This window comes from Canis lupus, chromosome 10 (genome assembly GCF_011100685.1).
Source record: "Canis lupus familiaris isolate Mischka breed German Shepherd chromosome 10, alternate assembly UU_Cfam_GSD_1.0, whole genome shotgun sequence".
NCBI classification, from domain to species: Eukaryota; Metazoa; Chordata; class Mammalia; order Carnivora; family Canidae; genus Canis; species Canis lupus.
Window position 1 is genome coordinate 8,695,828 of NC_049231.1, and position 17,867 is coordinate 8,713,694.

General features: G+C 44.3%; 1 protein-coding gene across 1 annotated transcript in view; it reads left to right on the plus strand.

The window, feature by feature from the left end:
- Positions 1–7,643: 7,643 nt before the first annotated feature.
- The window catches only part of HMGA2 (high mobility group AT-hook 2), a 145,271-nt gene continuing 135,047 nt past the window's right edge, over positions 7,644–17,867 (plus strand). The window contains exons 1-2 of the mRNA XM_038549929.1: positions 7,644–8,426; positions 10,982–11,068. Coding sequence (XP_038405857.1) covers positions 8,316–8,426; positions 10,982–11,068 — 198 coding nt within the window. The 5' untranslated portion in view covers positions 7,644–8,315. The remainder of the gene's footprint in view (positions 8,427–10,981; positions 11,069–17,867) is intronic.

Genomic DNA, 17,867 nt, shown 5'->3' on the forward strand with positions numbered 1-17,867 from the left:
ATTCAGCACAATCCCTATCAAATCCCATCAAATCCCTTGCGGATATCAATAAACTGATTTTAAAGTTTATATGAATAGGTAAAAGAACCAGAATAGTCAACTCAATTTTGAAGAAGTACAACTGACACTGCTCAACTCCAAGCTTTACTTATAATGCTATAAATCAAGACAGTGTGTTATTTACAAAAAGATAGATAAATAGATTAATCAGAGTAATGAACACAGAAATAGACCCACACAAATACAGTCAACTGATCTTCGACAAAGGAGAAAAAGAAATACAATGGAGCAAAGCCAGTCTTTTCAGTAAATGGTATTAGAACAACTGGTCATCCACACACAGATGGAGAAGACTCTCAGCTGAGTCAGTCCCATTTAAAGCACTGTCCCAGAACTACATCCTAAAGATTTGTGATTATATTTCATTGACTAATCTAAAAGGGAGATTGTGAAATGCAGTTTTACTGTTAGGTATATTGCTACTCAACACTGTGGGTGTTCTTTTATCAAATTAGAAGGGCAAAATGGATATGAGCTGGAACCTAGCAATATTAGGTTGCTAGCTTAAGATTAATTTTTTAGTCTTGTATGCAACCCTAGCAATTGCTTTTAAGTCACTTTTTCTACCCTGTACAGGTATATTTTTTGCCCTTTTGAAACTGATTGCATACTTCATATTCATATTCTGAAATTGTATTATGGCTTGTTGTGATCTTTTTGAATCTTAATCTGGGCATCAATAGTTAGCTTTCCCTTCTACCTTTAGGATATATGAACATTTAAAAGTTATGCCAGGATGCTGGTAAAGAGACTACCTTTGAAGTTGATGCCAGCACAAAAGAATGCATAACATTCAATCCATATTTCTTTATGTTTTTCACAAGGATGTCATAAAAATTTTAATCAAATGCTTACTTATTTCTAGGTGTTCTATTTTATCGTATACATAAGTACAGATGTTTATATTTACTGCAGAATAAGAGAAAGCCATTTGAATTGCTGTTATTGAACAACATTCATCAACATAAAAATATTCATGACATATTATTTGCATGAAAATTGACTCTGGACCAGAGTGTGCAGCATGAATCTATATTAGTTCATTTAAAGTCTAGAAGGGGTTGCCTGGGTGGCTCAGTCAGTTAAGCATCCATCCGACTCTTGGTTTTGGCTCAGGTCATGATCTCATGGGTTGTGGGATGGAGCTCCATGTCAGATTCCATGCTCAGTAAGGGAGTCTGCTTGAAAATTCTCTCCTTCTGCCACTTCTCCCCACCCTCTCTCTCTCTAAAATGAATAAACAAATCTTAAAAAAAAAAAAAAAGGTTTAGAAGGACTATTGTATTTGTGATAAGAAAAAAGGATAACTGATAAAAAGACATAGATTCTTCTAGAAGCATTGTGGAGAATGTGTAAGACTTAAGGCTAAGAGAGCAGAGAGAAAAGACATTGGAGTTATCCAAATGAGAACTGGAGAGAGCTCTAACCAAAGTAGTGACGCTGGAGGTGGAGAGTTGACAGATTCAAGAAATATTTAGAAGGCAGAACTGGAGGCACTTGGTGATCACTTGAAGTGGAAAGAGAAAGAGTAGTTAAGAGTGATTCCTGGCTAAGAGTGATTTCTAGCTACATAAATCGCTTCTTTAAGATTATTAATTGGGATAAGGCTAGTTTTAGGGAAAACAAGATGGGTCATCTTCTATTGTTATGCAACAAAGCACCCAAAAATTATGCCTTGAGAACAAAACACAGTATTTATTTTATTCATAAATCTGCAAGTGGGGCAGGGCCCAGCAGGGATCTCTCCTCCCTGATCTATTTACCTCATTTTGGGATGGGTTAGGTGGACCTGGAATTATCTAATTATGTAACCTCTCCCCATGTCCCTCCAGTATGAGGGCTTTAGGAGTTCTAAGATACGGAGACAAAGAGGAGAATGAGAAAGATGGAGGAAGGAAGGCAGAGAGGGAGAGGGAGAGAAGAGAGAGATTGAGGAGGATGGAAAGCAATGCAAGATGATGTGTTTCCATGGCCGCCTTTGCTTCACTATAAGCCCAAAGAGACATAGCAGGTGGGTTGGTGGTTGTGGAGACATTTCCAAACAAACTACATGAGTCATTGTGTTTTGGGAGTTGTCCATGGGATAGAAAAAAGAGGGGAGGTTTATCTGACCAGATCCCTCTTACATCAGTTCTCTATTGTTGCACAGACTTAATGACTTTCAACGTCATTAAAACACCCATTTATTAGGTTACAGTTTTGTAGGTCAAAACTCTCTCTGCTGGGGGTATCACAAGGCTGAGATCAAGGTGATCACCTGAGTTCTCCTTGGAGGTGTTAGGCAAGATCCTACTTCCAAGCTCATTCTCTTTAGCGGAATTCAGTTCCTTGTGGTTCTACTCAAGAGGTCCCCGTTTCCTGGCAGGCTGGTAGCCTGGGGCTGCCCTCAGCAAATAGAGGCTACCCACATTCCTCGCTGTGTTCAAACCAACAATGGCAAGTCAGATCCTTCTTGAGCTCCAAATCTCTAACTTACTCTCCTAAAATCAGCTAGAGATAACGTTCTGCTTTAAAAGCACACATATGATTAGGTCAGGCTCACCTGGATAATTTATCTTCAGGTAAACTGTACTATCTAACATTACGTTACCGTAGGAGTAAAATCCATCATAGATTATGCACGGTGCGTACACCAGGAGCACAAGAAGTCTTAAGGGAGTCATTTTTAACATTCTGCAGGCCACACTTTGCAGTCTTAAAGCTGATTTAAAAGTTCATATTCTTCCAGTTATCCAAAGCTACTTGATAGCATACCTAGACCAAGATGACAGTATAATGTCAATGAGTGAGGGATGGAAATAAAACTATTCCACTTCTGTTCTGATTCCACCACTTTTGTCAAAATGAATATCCTGCGAATCCTGGCACATATTAGGTACTTAATAAATATTTGTTGAATGAACTATGTATCAGATAAAGGAGAATAAATATTTGTAAGGGTAAGTGAAAGGCTTAACATAATAGGTAAATAAGATTTTAAATGAGTAGTTGTTTCAAAAGAGATTTTCTCCAAGTCCAATATGAATTACCTTCCTGAGTCCTAAGAGGACAATAGGTGAGATTAGTGTAAAACCAACTCATGTTTGTTGATTGACTGACCAAATGAGTAGACAAATTCATTTTGTTTGGTGATCTTTGTTTATGGGACTAGAAAGCCTGTCTGACCCCCATCAATAAAATGTTAACTCGCAGCATATATATATTCTTTCTTTTTTAAAAAATTTTATTTATTCATGAGAAATAGAGGCACAGAGACACAGGCAGAGGGAGAGGGAGAAACAGGCTCCATGTAGGGAGCCCGATGTGGGACCCGATCCTGGGTCTCCAGGATCACGCCCTGGGCTGAAGGCGGCGCTAAACCGCTGAGCCACCCGGGCTGCTCGCATATATTCTTTCTTGGTGATCATGCAGGGAAACTTTTTAGAGATTGTTTTTCCTACATTTCATAAACACTAAGCATTTTTTTTTATTTTTTAAAAATTTTTTAATTTTTAAGCATGTTTTAAAAGACATAATTTCTGAAATGTGAGTGTAAGCAGTACAAATGAGTCCATATCAAAACCTTAGAAATATTTTTCAAAAATATGTGTTTACCTAGCACTCTCCTGGGCTTCGATATACTACTATATACGTATATGTGTATACTATGCATTCTGTTCACTAAGTATTAGTTATAATTTTTTCTGTGACCCCCAAATTGACTTCCAAAATATCTGGTTATAATAAATCTGCTTAATTACATACAGAATACACCCATGACTAAGTCAATCTGTTCTAATCTGAGAAAATCCTTAAATTATTCTGTAATTTATGGCTACACTAAAGTACAAACACGATGTGATAAAGTGCAGTGTGAGAACCTCAGTCTCTTCATCACAGATGCATCTTCTTTATTGTCAAAAGAATTATTCAGATATTTTAATACACGTAATGCTTGTGTAGATTACATGTAATCTCATTAAGAGTAACTTTGGGGATGCCTGGGTGGCTCAGCGGTTGGGCATCTGCCTTCAGCTCATGGTGCGATCCTGGAGACCCGGGATCGAGTCTCACATCGGGCTCCCTGCATAGAGCCTGCTTTTCCCTCTGCCTGTGTCTCTGCCTCTCTCTCTCTTGTGTCTCTCATGAATGAATAAATAAAATCTTAAAAAAAAAAAAGTAAGTTTGTCATAGCAATAAATTAGCAAGTACCAAAAGTCTATATTATGAACTGAACTCTACCTACACGTAACTGGTGCTAAAAAGAGGTGTTAGAAATACTACCTGAAAAAAAAAAAAAAAGAAATACTACCTGTCTCCATAAATCTACATATCATTTACATATAAACAAAACACAGTTAGAGAACAAGACATCAGTTGTAAAGGAGTCCAGCTCTCCTAACTCTCTAGCCAGTGGCATTTAAATAGGTTACACTGCAGCCCACAGTAAGAGAGACTTTAGTGCATATATTTCACTGATCTATGGTGCCATATTACATATACCACTAAAATAGAAAAGATACTGGCTAAGATGTGATAAGGCAGTGCCAAGAGAGCCTGAACACCAAGAGAAACACCAATTTCTAAAATATTGAAGAGGTAGGGGGGGAAAAAAAGCATCTGAATACAACTTTTACATACATGTCCTATGCAACTAAAACAGAACTTGTACCTGTGAAATTATTTATTGTATTCTTTTTAAAAAATGACCTGTGAATCCACTGAATTGATTTTACTACCCACTCATGAGCTGACCTGATGCAAACACTGAATCTTATTTCTAATTCATTACCCTCCAATGGATGGGTAATAACATGGTGAGATAAAGAAGTAAACAATAAAAAAAAAAAAAAAGAAGTAAACAATTGAGCAACTTAAACTGAGGGGCGGGGACCCCCCCCAATGTGGATGGAAAAAAAACTTTTCTTCAAAATATAACCATTTAACTTAATAGGGATCCCTGGGTGGCTCAGCGGTTTAGTGCCTGCCTTTGGCCCAGGACATGATCCTGGAGTCCCGGAATCGAGTCCTGAGTCGGGTTCCCTGCATGGAGCCTGCTTCTCCCTCTGCCTGTGTGTCTGCCTCTCTCTCTCTGAATAAATAAATAAATCTTTAAAACACACACACACACACAAACAAAACAAAACAAAACAAAAAACGAGGGAGACAAGGACTCTCTCCTCCAAGACTTTCACCCAACCCAGCTTATGCCCAATCTTTAAAAAAACAAAAAACAAAAAACAAAACAAAAAAACTTAATAAACAGTATAGCACACAGTTTTTTTTTTAAGTCTTGCATATTTTCAAAGATGAAAACACATTGCAACGTCTCTCCTACAGGAAATAAACAACAACAACAACAACAACAACAACAAAACTTGAAGAAAAAAATTAAATATAGCTTCCAGGAATTAAAATCTATAAAACTGATTTAGATTGAAATTTGATGCAACATTTGTTTTATAGTCTTGTGATAAATTCCACAGGGGTCGAACAACCTGATGGCAAAGGGACCGTGGCCTGAAAGCAAGCGGCCGCACGTTCCCTCCCACTCCCCAATATTTCGTGTGTGTGCTTTGCTTACGGCCAAGGATCAATGCAAATCTCACATTTTTTGGGGATCGCCTTCCTGCCAGCCTCTGTGCACGTGCAAGAAATACCCGAGGATGCAACGTACCCACTTGAACCTGGCGGGCTGGAGCCCTCGGGGATTTCTCCTCCTACATCCATCCTCAGCACTTTCGAGTCTTTGCAAAAAAGCAAGCAAACAAAAACAGAGCGAGAGGCCCGTCTCGTGTGTGTGTGTGTGTGTGTGTGTGTGTAAGGACCACGCGCACGGCACAGCGCGACTGGGAGCACATTTTTTTTTTAAAAAAGTGCAAACTCTGCAGTTAGGAGGTGTCACCGCGGTGCTTGGTACGTGGAGTTTGGATCCCTTTGGTGCAGATACCATCTCCCGGCCGGGCCCGTTAGAGCCCTCCCTGCCTCCCGCCCCCGGGCAACTGCGGGGCTCCATCCGGAGGGAGGGAGGCGCTCCCCGTGCAGCGCGGCTAAGCGTTCCCAGACCCGGGAGAAGCTCCGGGTTCCCGCGGGGCACTCAACGTGCAGGGAAGGGTCCCGGCGCTGCACGGGGCAGCTGGAAACCGATTTAAAATGGCAACGCGGACCAATCAGCGCCGCCGCGCCCGGCACACATTTACACGCGCCTCCTGCACAGGCGCGGCGCCCCCGGCTGCGCCCCGCTCCCCGCGCGGGGCTGTAAAGCAGGCGTTTGTATTCCACGGTGGTCTGTATTCGGGGGGCGGGGGACCTTTCTTCCTCGGGTGAACGTTTTCATTTTGGAATCGCTCCAAAATAATTTGGGGCGTGATGTGTGAAAACCCGAACCTCATTTTTTCGGGCGTTGTTTTTTTTTCTCTCCCCCCCCTTTCTTATTCAAGGATGAAAAGAGGTCCCTTTTTTAAATGCACTCCACCTTTTTTTTTTTTTTTAAGTTAAAAAAAAAAAAAACGGACTGTGGTCATTACAGTGCTCACATAACTCAGAAACAGCCCAAGCAATAAAATTAGGACTTGGCAGAGAGGGAGTTCGTAGGGAAGAGGTTAAAGCTAGGTAAAGCGCAGGGAGAGGTGGGCACTTGGCGCAGTTTTGGGGAGCAGGGGAGCGGCGGGGTTCTCGCGGGGGGCGACCCGTCTGCCCTGCGTTGGAGCGCCAGCCCGGAGTCGGGGAGACTTTGCGTCGCCTCTAGGGTTTCCCGGGCGGCGGCGGGGGAGGGGGGGCAGGAGGGACCGGGACCAACAAACCTCACCGAAAGGAGCCGGCGCGCTCCGTGTGCATGTGTGCACATTGTTTGCACGCGGGCATGTCTGCGAAGGTGCGTGCGTAGCTGCGTGCAAGCACGCCTGTGCTTATGCAGGCGTGCGGCTGTGCGAGTGTGGACCGGAGTTGCACGGCTGGGTCGTGCGCTGTGTGATGAGGGCTCTCTCGCGGGCCGAGCACGGCTGGCTGCCGGGGGCCGGCTGCTACGGCTCCCCGGGACCGCGACCTCCGCCGCTCCCCGCAGTGTGGAGGAGCAGGTAAAGGCCAAGCCCCGAAACGCGGCTCCGGGGCGGCCTCCTTGCGGTGCCTTCCTGGGACCGCCGCCCAGGGGATGCCCGGCCTGTCCCTTTAACCCCGCCGCCGGGCGGGAGCACGTGAGCGGGGCTTCGGGTGGCACCCGGGCGCCGCCGCCGCCGAGGCAGTTGCATTTCGAACGCTGCCTCTGGCCCGCGGCCAGGCGCCTGGGCTCGGCGGTCCGCCGGGCCTCCCTCCTCCTCCTCCTTTCCCTCCCGCGCAGCCCCCTCCCCTTTTTCCGCCCACGATTAGAGGTGGGCACTCCCTCCCCTGCACGCCAACCCCGCCGCCCCCTCCCCAGGCGCGCGCGCGCGCACACTCACACACACACACACACACTCACTCACACATCCCGCTTGCATCCTGGGGCAGGAACTCAGAAAACTTCCAGCCCGGGCAGCGCGCGCTCGGTGCAGGACGCAGGAGCGAGCAGCCGTGCCCTCCGCCCGTGCGCCGCCGCCGCCGCCCGCTCCCGCCCCCGAGGACGCGCGCTGCCCCCCGCGCTCCGTCCTCCGCCGCCGCGCCAGCCGCGTCCCCATCCCCGTCCCGATCCCGGCAGGACCTCCCCATCCTCCTCTTGCCTTCTGACTGCCCTACGCGCTCTTTGCTTTCTCGCTCTCTCGCTCTCTCGCTCTTTCTCTTTCTTGCTCTGCGAGCGCCGAGCGCAGGGGAAGAGGAGGAGGCATTCTTTCCCCGCCTAACATTTCAAGGGACGCGATCCCCTCCAAGTCTCTTCCACTTCCAAGCCGCTTCCGAAGTTGCTACCGGTGACCGCAACTCCGGATCCCACGCCGAGAGGGGAGCCTCCCGGCTGCAGAGCCTCCTTCGCGCGCTCGCTTCCCCCTCCTCTCGCTACCTCCACCGCCACCTCCACCTCCGCACCCACCCGCCGCCTGCAGCAGCGCCTCCTCTCCTCTCCTCCTCCTCCTCCTCCTCCTCCTCCTCCTCCTCCTCCTCCTCCTCCCCTCTTCTCTCTGGCAGCCGCTGGACGTCCGGTGTGGATGGTGGCAGCGGCGGCAGCCTGAGCAGCAGCAGCCTCGCAGCGCGCCGGCTCTCGCCCGCCCGCCTCGCCCTCCTCCTGCAGCCCTCGCGCCCGATCTCCCGAAAGGTGCGGGGCCGGCTCGGGGCGGCGGCGGCGGCGGCGGCGGCGAAGCGGAGGCAGGATGAGCGCACGCGGCGAGGGCGCCGGGCAGCCGTCCACTTCAGCGCAGGGACAACCTGCCGCCCCGGCGCCGCCGAAGAGAGGACGCGGCCGCCCCAGGAAGCAGCAGCAAGTCAGTACGCGGGCGGGCCGGCGGCGGCAGCCCGGCTCGGCTCGGCTCCCCGGGCGCGGGCTGCGGAGTCCTCGGCGCCGGCGCGCGGCGGAGCCCCGGGGCGCCCGCGCGGCTCGCGGCGGGGAGGCGGAGGCGGGGGCGGGCGGAGCGCGTCCGGGGACTTTCGCTATTGTGCGCGGGACCCGGCGGCCGGGGGCGCACGACCCGGGGCTCGCCGGGCTCCTCGGGAGCGCGCGGGGTCCCGCGGGGCGCGGGGGGTGGGAGGGAGGTGCGGGCGGTGCGGGCGTGGAGGGGGGCGCGGGCCGCGCGGGGCCGGGGGCGCGGGGCCGATTCTCCCGCCAAGCGGGGCGGCCGGCGGGCTGCAGACTGGCGCGCCGCCGCCGCCGCCGCCCCCTTGGCGCCCTCCTCGAGCTCCCGGTGGCCCGAGACTCGCGCCCTCGCGACAAAGACCTCGTGGGCCCGCCCGGTGCCCTTCGGGCTCTTTAAACGCGGCGCGGCGGCCGCCGAGGGGTCCCCGGGAGGGCGCTGCGGGGGGCCGGGGTCCCGGCGGGACGGGACTCGCCGGCTCGGCCCGGGGCGCGGCGGCAAGCAGCGCCCGAGAGTGAGCGCACGGTAGCGGGGTCGCTGCCTCGGCCCCCCGGGGCCCCTGAGCCGGGGACGTGCGACGGGCTTCCCCGGGGCGAGCGGCTGGGGGCTGGGAGGCGACGATCGCGGGGCGCCCGGGACCCCGCGGAGTGCACGGTTTTGTCTGCGGATGCAACCAATTAAGCTGCAGCGGGCGCTTGCGGAGCTGCGCGCAGCGCCCGGGCCGGGGGTTTTGTTCGCTGCGAGTCCCAAGCCTCGGCGGGCCGGGCTGCAGCGGGACTCGTCCGTGGAGAGCATTTAAACTCCGCTTCCGCGGGCTTTAAGACTTCCCCTGCGAGCCCGAGCCTTGGAGCGCTTCCTCCACGGCAAATAGGCCGATTAGAAAATAATCCTGGAGCCCCCTCCCCCCCCTCCCCGAGCTGCCCGAGCTGCCCGAGCTGCCCCAGAGCAAGGTGGGGGGGGGTGGGGTGGGGGGGAGATCGAGCAACGTTTGCTTGGCCAGAGCGTTTTAGAAAAACTGAAAGGGTTGTACCTTTTTTGAAATCATCAAAGGAAACAAGCCAATCTGGAGGCCTCGGAGTTTTCCCGCTCTGCCCCAGCGACACTTTAAACCGCGTTGGGAGCCAGTTTTCCACCTCCCAGGAAGGCTCTGCGCCCCCCCGCCACCCCGCACTCCCCACCCAGACCTGTTTACCACCCGTCCCCCCCCCCCAGCCCACACTAACTCTAAATTGAGTTACCTGCAAAAAAAAAAAAAAAGAATGCAAAAGAAATTGCAGTGGGAGCTGGAGGTGATTGGAGGTTTTACCTTGAAGTTAACGCAGAGTTCACAAAGAAAGAAAAATGTGTCTCCGGTGTGTTTGCTCCGGATGTGCCCACTGGCGCTTGGTGGTCCCAGAGAAGCTTGCAGGGAGCCTTCCTCAGGTTCTCTAAATACGAGGATGCGAATTTTCATTGAAGACTTCCATGCGTTTTAAGTTAATTAGTCTCATTTAATCACCGAATCCGAATGAAACGTAAATTGGTGATTCACCGCATAAATATTTAAGATCTGGAATATTAATCATCGCATTCTCTTAACCACTTGAGTATTTACTACTTGGCATAGAAGTCATTTAAAGCCTTGCTAAAACCTATTGATAGTTTCAATTTCTCCTTCCCAGACACTTCCATTCTGCCTCCTCCCCCCCCCCCCCCCGTTAGTTTTCTCCAATCTACCCCCCCTCCAGAAGAGTTTTCTCAAAAGCAGGTTTTGGAGGAAATGCTTGTTTTTATCAAAAGGCATTTAAATGTAGGCTAGAGACCATGCCTCCAACTCCAAAAGGAAGTGGAGAACTGAAGCAATTATCTAGATAATTCAAGCAAAACCTCCCACAACAGATTTATCATAATTATTTGAAAATTTTAGGGAGAACGGAGTTATTTTGAATTGAAGATCTTCGATAATTGCTCCAATACTTCACACAATGTGTTGATCGAGTCATAATTGACTTACAATGCAGATACACAGAGATGATTAAAAACTATCTTTTCAATAGGGAAGATTGTTGAAATATTTATGATGTTAGCTTCATATTTCTGTTGTTTGAAATGCTAGTACAATGAGTAGTAGCATTCCTCTAAAGTATTTATAAGTCGCCAAATGCATAACCACTCAAATTTTACACCTTTAAAATGTGTAATTCCTTCTAGAACCTGCAGCCTTGTCAGCCTTTGTTACCTTTGTGGAGTTGAAACAAGAATCTAGCTTTCAAATGCAAACTAGAATTTCCTTTTGGAATCCTTGGATTAAAAGTATAGTTATTTCCTCTTTCTGTAAACTCAGTACCATCATCATTCCATGTATGCTCTTCCTGAATGTGTTCCAACAGTTCTTTTGAGCAGCACATGCAGAAAATATAACTGTAGAGTCAGGGTCCATTTCTTTCAGACACTCTTCCACAACAGCATTTTTTCCCCCCCACACTTAGGAGCCAACCGGTGAGCCCTCTCCTAAGAGACCCAGGGGAAGACCCAAAGGCAGCAAAAACAAGAGTCCCTCCAAAGCAGCTCAAAAGGTGAGATTTCTCAAGCTAAGTCGTCCCCCCCCCCAACTTTCTCTATGACCACAGGAACTTCCGTCCCTGTAATTTCCCATTCTAGATCCAAACCTAAGGATTTGTCCCAACTGGGTAACCCAAGACTCATTTCCTACCTCTGCTGTGTCTGAGCGAAGTAAGATTTCTAAGCAGTTGCTGAGCATACAAAGCTTAATGAAGATGCTTCCAGTGTTGTTCTTAAACAAACAATCACCAAATAATATGAAACTCAAAACCAGGGGTGGGAGGAGTGGAGAAAGACGCAGTTAAGATCTGAGCCAGTTGTGAAAGAGTTAAAAATAAGTCAAAACTATAGGATTTGCTTGATGGCGATGTTTGCAATTTCCTTCAAAAATAATAAAGATTGATTTGCTTTGTGCTGATGTACATGATTATATGTAAAACCAAATCCTTCCATAAGGTTAAGTACTTTGCCAAATGATAATTAGAAGTAAATCCAATTATGGGATGCTGGAGAAGAAAAATTTCATGAATTCTACAGATTTAAATGTGATGATAAAGTATGTTGTTTGTTTACAGTAAACATGCAATATAACATAATCTTTCAAAATGCCTTTCCATCAGGTGATACAGCAGTGCTCTAAAATGGGGTGAGAAGCTTTTTAAACAAGTATTGGATTTCGATTATTGTGTATTTTGGGGCAGGATAGAATCCAGTCCATTATAAGTTCTTGTAGTTTTATGTATAAATTTTAAAATGCAATTTGAAGCAACTTCATGTTGCTTGTATTTGAGCTAGCAAAGAGGAAATATCTCAGGGTCAAGACATGTTCAGAGAAGCGAAGGTGAATATAAAACTCACTTCTTTTGGCTCTATAACGTAATCCAAAGAAGTTTCTGTATTTTATTTGCAGGGCTGTATATTAGTTGAAAACAGAGGTTCAAGATTGAGCAGTGAATTTTGGTAAATTTTGTGTATACCCTTTTAGTAGGCGTGAGTACGTCACGTACAGTATTTGTTAGAAAGGGTTATAAGATCATCTTTGGGGACTGATGTTTTGTGTGGTTTTCTCTGTGACTGTGGGCACTAACCATGTTAGATGTGATAGTTTTCAGTGTTGTAAACTGCCATAGCAACCAGTGATACATATAAAGTTGTTTAGGGAGTAACTATGAGTTCTTGTCTGTTCTATTTTAATAATCCTGAACAGAGCTGAAGTGAAGGAGCAGATTCCTCATATCTTTAAATACAGCTGCTTCACACAGGGAAGATTTAATTGTGACCCACATTTAATCAATAAACTTTCAAGTAGCTCTAAGTGACCTTGTCATTTAGAGCTGACTGTATATAATCTGGTATTTCTAATATGAATATTTCCCATTTGTTACATTTTTGCCTGCTTTATGAAATTAGCTGAAAGGGGCTAATTTAACAAAGGAGGTTTTAAATGTTGCACAAGTGTGTGGGGTTTACCTAATTTAATTTTACTCTAGTGAAATGGCAAAGGAATATCTTGGTAGGTAGCTAACAGACATTGAAACTCTGATGTAACTGCTCTGAAAAAAATGCATCATCACAACATCTCCCAGGAAGAAATCTGTATATCTCATCATAAATAATTTATTTAAAATTTAAGACAAAAAGAAAAGGAAAATGAATCTTATCTTTCAGATTTCACTGTATTGCATTTTTTTGAATGAGTAAATTGATGCTTCCATCACCTTCTTTCTCTTCATTTTGAAAAGTTTACTACTGGCTAACAAAATCTTTATTGACAAAAGGAAAGCTGAGACTTGTGTCCAATTTACTACCTAAAGCAAAATAGCAAAAAAAAAAAAAAAAAAAAAAAAAAAAAATATTGGCCTCCTCCCAAGGAAGGTTTGATTTATTTTTAGTTGCTTTAGTAATAGGCGTTTACAAATGATCCTACTAGGCTACTCATCTTTCTGATAATTCTTCATGTAGATATGTACATTATTACAATTTCTAAAGCAGAGATAGATTTTCTTTTTCCCACAGAAATCTTTCCCTGAGATCTTTCATTCCTCCAGACAAAATTATTTCACACAATTCTGTTATAAAAGTGCCTTCTAATAAAAATGAGTAAATATATTTGCCATAACACGACTGTTACATTTCTTCAGTTTTATAGATTACGCTTCATTTGGAGAAGATAATACTTTGCAAAATAATGAATGACATTGATGAATTGTTCATGGCATGTGTAAACTTAAGGTATTTTCACTTTCAAATCAGTATTTATTGAGTTTGCTACTACTCTATGTAAACATGATTATCAAACATATTTGTTTATCAAACATATATTGTATTCTGACAAAACATGGTTGTTAGGATTTTTGAGAAGCAATCTTTTTTACGAAAGGTTATATTGTTCATAACATGTAAGATCAACATACCCTGCTAGACTGACCAGAATAGATATGAGAAGTCTCCTATGATTAATAAATTGGATATTCTCGTGCAAACTGAGACTCATCCAGATGAAAAATATAAAATAAAACTGGTAAGTATATAGGAGAACAGAGCTCTAAAATTAGAAGAGATGCAGTGGACACTGGAATCCTGATGATGTTGTGTGTTTAAAATTTCTTGCTCCTTGGAGTTTCTTTGCTTACAGAGTTTGTGTTTGGACTCAGTCACTGGCCTTGGGGCATTTGAAAACAAAATTGCTTGTTGGAAAATTAGCAATGTGAAACTTGACAATGCACGCTGCATGTTGCAAGACCAAGTGGAGGACTAGTGAATTAGCAATCACTTTAATTTCAGGCCATAGTCAATATAAAATTGATTTGTGTAATATAAACAAACATTTATGGAAGCACAATTTGTTGTGCTTGGAACTTTTGGAAGAGAAAGGTAATGGTTCTTCAATCTGCTTATATTCCAATAATATATTCCAACAGATTCCCACGGATGACCATTATGTGGCGATTCTAATCATTGCTGAGAAACCCAATCTCTGAGTGCTCAAAATCTGTCCCTGAACCAACTTCATATTGCTATCTTAATAAAAAAAAAAAAAAACAGAAGTTAATATTTTCCTGAATAAATAATTTGTGTGTGTGTGCATGTGTATATGCATGTGTGGCTATGTCTTGACCTTTTAATTTATGTTTTAGATTGAGATATACCTATAACCAGTGGTCTCTCAATTTCATTTTTGTTTTGCTTTGTTTTCCTCTCATGTTTGTGCTGGATGGAAATACTTTGTATTTTTGCATTCTGCATTCCGTTTAGAGAAGAGAAAGATGTAATCTCCTGGTTGTGTAGGGTTTTTATTGTGGCTTTGTAATCATGAGAGAATCCTGGAGGGGCTGTCACTCATTCTCCACTTTATGTATAAGGTCACAAGTCCAGTTCAGCTGTAAGCCTCAAGCTAATTCTTATTCAGGTACTTTCAAGGAAAGAAAAAAAAAAAAAAAACCACCTCTTTTTTTCTGAGATTGAAATAAATTTTAATAGAAGGAAATTGCATATAAAAGGATCTCAGGTGTAAGATGGCCCTACTTCATAGGGTCATAGATTTGGTTGAACTTCCTTGACTTTAGGTGTAATGACCAGAGCTAGAGAGCAAGGTACAGAACGAAAATACCGTGTAGGTAAAGTATGTGTACTTCAAGTAATCTCTTCAGGTGAATATTTAATCTGCATCTTCCATTTGCTTGTACAAAAAAGGCCTGGTATTGATTGGACACTATAAAGGCAGATTTGTGCTTTTTTCTAATTGCATTCTTAGAAACGTGGTTGATTTTTTGTCATAAATGATGACTAATGCCAAGCACAGGTATTTTATGATAAGAGAATGTAGGTTTTATTCATCATTTCAGAAATGTTAGAGCGTAGATGCTGAGTAAGGATAAGATTTTTTTTTTCCAGAATATAATAGGCCCAACTGAAAGAGTAACCAGAGGCATCATTATTAGGTAAGTCAGGGAAAGATGGGCATTGCAAAGTTACCATACAGTTCCAGCCTATGGTTTTAGTATTATTTCCTTTGATTCCTGTGTGTTTGAATGGCAGGCAATTTCCACTGGGATTCAGGGCCCTATCTGAGCATTCACATGTATCCAGACAGATGGAGTTAAGGAAAACCTAAGTGTTATCTCCATTATCTTGATCTTTTATGCTGATTTACATGAATAATTGACTTTTCTTTTCCTTCCCCACTTCACTTTGCCACGGAGGACCAAGCCTTGAATGCGTGCATCAGTAAATTCTACCTGGTAATGCCTTTGAATCATCATAGATTATGATCCAAATATGGATGATTCAAAAGTGTTTGAATTCTTTTATGAAGTAACTATATATCAAGGGACCCCTAGTTCGATTTTTCTGGAAGCTGTCATTCTTCTGAACTTACCATCCAGAGCTCCTCATTGCTTTGACTGACCCAGCCACACTGGCTCATTTTTATCTCAAAGTCCCAACTAATCATTCTGCAAAGGAGATAGAGCATCCCCAATTGGGATTATGTTGTGTTTCAGTTCTTTCTTTAGAATGGGTGGAGGCTGAAGAGCATTTTATGTCACTTAAGTCAGACCTCTCTTGTCAGCTCACCCTCTGCAGTTTTCAGAGCTCACCTTGGAACCCCCTTGTGAACCCCCAGAGTCTAGGAGAGTGAATCTCACTCTCCTAGACTCTGAAACTCTCAGTTACGAATTTTTGTTCTTCTCATCAGGAGAAAAAGATTGAAAAGTGATGATGTTTTAGGCTCCTGCTTTGTTCTCTTCTGTTCTCTGTTGTTTTTAAGACACTGGACAGTTTTGAATGGCATCTTCTGATCGATTTAGAGAGGAATGGTGCAGTCACTTTATTTTCTCCAGGGTGACATAAGGGGCAGTTTGCTCAGAAGGTAACCCCTGTGAACTCTTGTATTGGAGCTATTGTTTTTTTTCTGATTCCAAAAAAAAGTAGAGTGATGGTTTAAAGGAGGAGAATCTTAAACTTTGAAATAGCTCTTTCTGTCAATTTGGCCTTGGCTTTGGTTTAGTGTTTGTATAGGTGAAGACAGGCATGTGTAAATAATGACGAGAGTCGACAATAAAGGGCTTCCTTGGGTAAAATGAGCATGAACTACAGTGGACGATAGGATTTGCTTATATTTCCTATTGTAAAATATGCAGTGATGGCAACCCCTTTTAAAGACTAAAAATGATTGTACTTGAAATTTGGAAATCCACAGAACTGGATTGTCAGAAAGGTAAAATGAGAAATCCTCAGTACTTAGTCTAATTGCTCAGTCCAGTTGATTTTTGACTCCCATGCACATTGATTTGCACTGTTTATATATTTAAACGAACAACTGGAAGAAATAAAATGTGGCTTTCTGGACTTGGGTGGCTTGCTCCATATGCTCTGAGCTCTGCAGGCCTTAGTCTACAAATGTATATGCAAAGGTACATGAAAACAAAACAAGTGACTATGCCCAAATGTTTTTATAGCTTTTTTTTAGGTTATTATTATTATGATTATTTTTGATCTGTGTGCAGAGGCGCTGATTGATTTGGGGTGAGTTTGTGCTTTCTAGCATTATCACAGTACATATAAAATGTGATGAGAGCATTTAAAGTAACAAAATTTAATAGCTATCCAAATTTGACCCAAAAGTCAGCATTGGATAATTCTCCTGGTTTCCATTCTCAGCAATTGTCCATGTCCTTACAGGAGGCTTAGAAATGTTTTACTTTCAACGACTCATTTAATTTTCACCCTAGAAGTTTTTCTTTTCTTTCTTTTTTTTTTCTTTTTTAAATTTGCCCATGGCTCTTTTATTTTATATGAAATCTCTCCCAGAAGAACAGACCCTTTATTGGCCTTAAAATCACATTGGGCCTCAGTTTCACAGCTTGTGAACGTGGGCAGTTGGCTTAATCTCACATTTTGTGAAACGGGGCAAGTAATAGCTGTCCTATAGAAGTAAGATAATGCTCAGAAAAATCACTCAGAATTGCGAGGTATTCTTTTTAAGGGTAACATTTTAAAATATGGAGGGAGAGAAAAAAAATTACATTTGAGCACCTACCACGTGCTGGAGCTTTTGTCCGGCACTTTACATAAATATTAGCTCCTTCATCCTCTGATGGAGATAGAATGGTCTTCATTTCACCAGTGAGAAAACTGATCCCAAGATGTAAACTGTGACATGTCTAACGTTCACCTCTAGAAAACGGTGGCACCTGGGCCTGAATTCAGATCTCACTCTAAAGCTTCTGATCTTTCTACTACTATGCACTGTCGGATATGTTGTAAAATGCATATACATTTTTACAATAAGTCCTCTTATTGTGACAGCGTAGTTTATGTTATCTCCAGGAATGTGAAATGCAGGTTAGAAGTCAGGTGTCAGGGGATCCCTGGGTGGCGCAGCAGTTTGGCACCTGCCTTTGGCCCAGGGCGCAATCCTGGAGACCCGGGATCGAATCCCACGTCAGGCTCCTGGTGCATGGAGCCTGCTTCTCCCTCTGCCTATGTCTCTGCTTCTCTCTCTCTCTGTGTGTGACTATCCTAAATAAATAAATAAATAAATAAATAAATAAATAAATAAATAAATAAATAAAAAGAAGTCCCAGTGTCAGGAAACCCTTTGGAGAGAAGTTCTCTACAAGCTTATAAAGAGATTGGAAATGGGTACTTCCTGCAGCCAATACCCCCAGACTTCTGGCCCCCAGAACCCACAGGGCCATGTCTTTGGAGGTCAGAACACATCCAGTTTTCTTATTTGTTCAATGAAGGGTCTAGATGAATTGCTTTCTGAAGTTCCTGCCAAGCTGCAGAATTCTGATGGCAAGAGGGAAA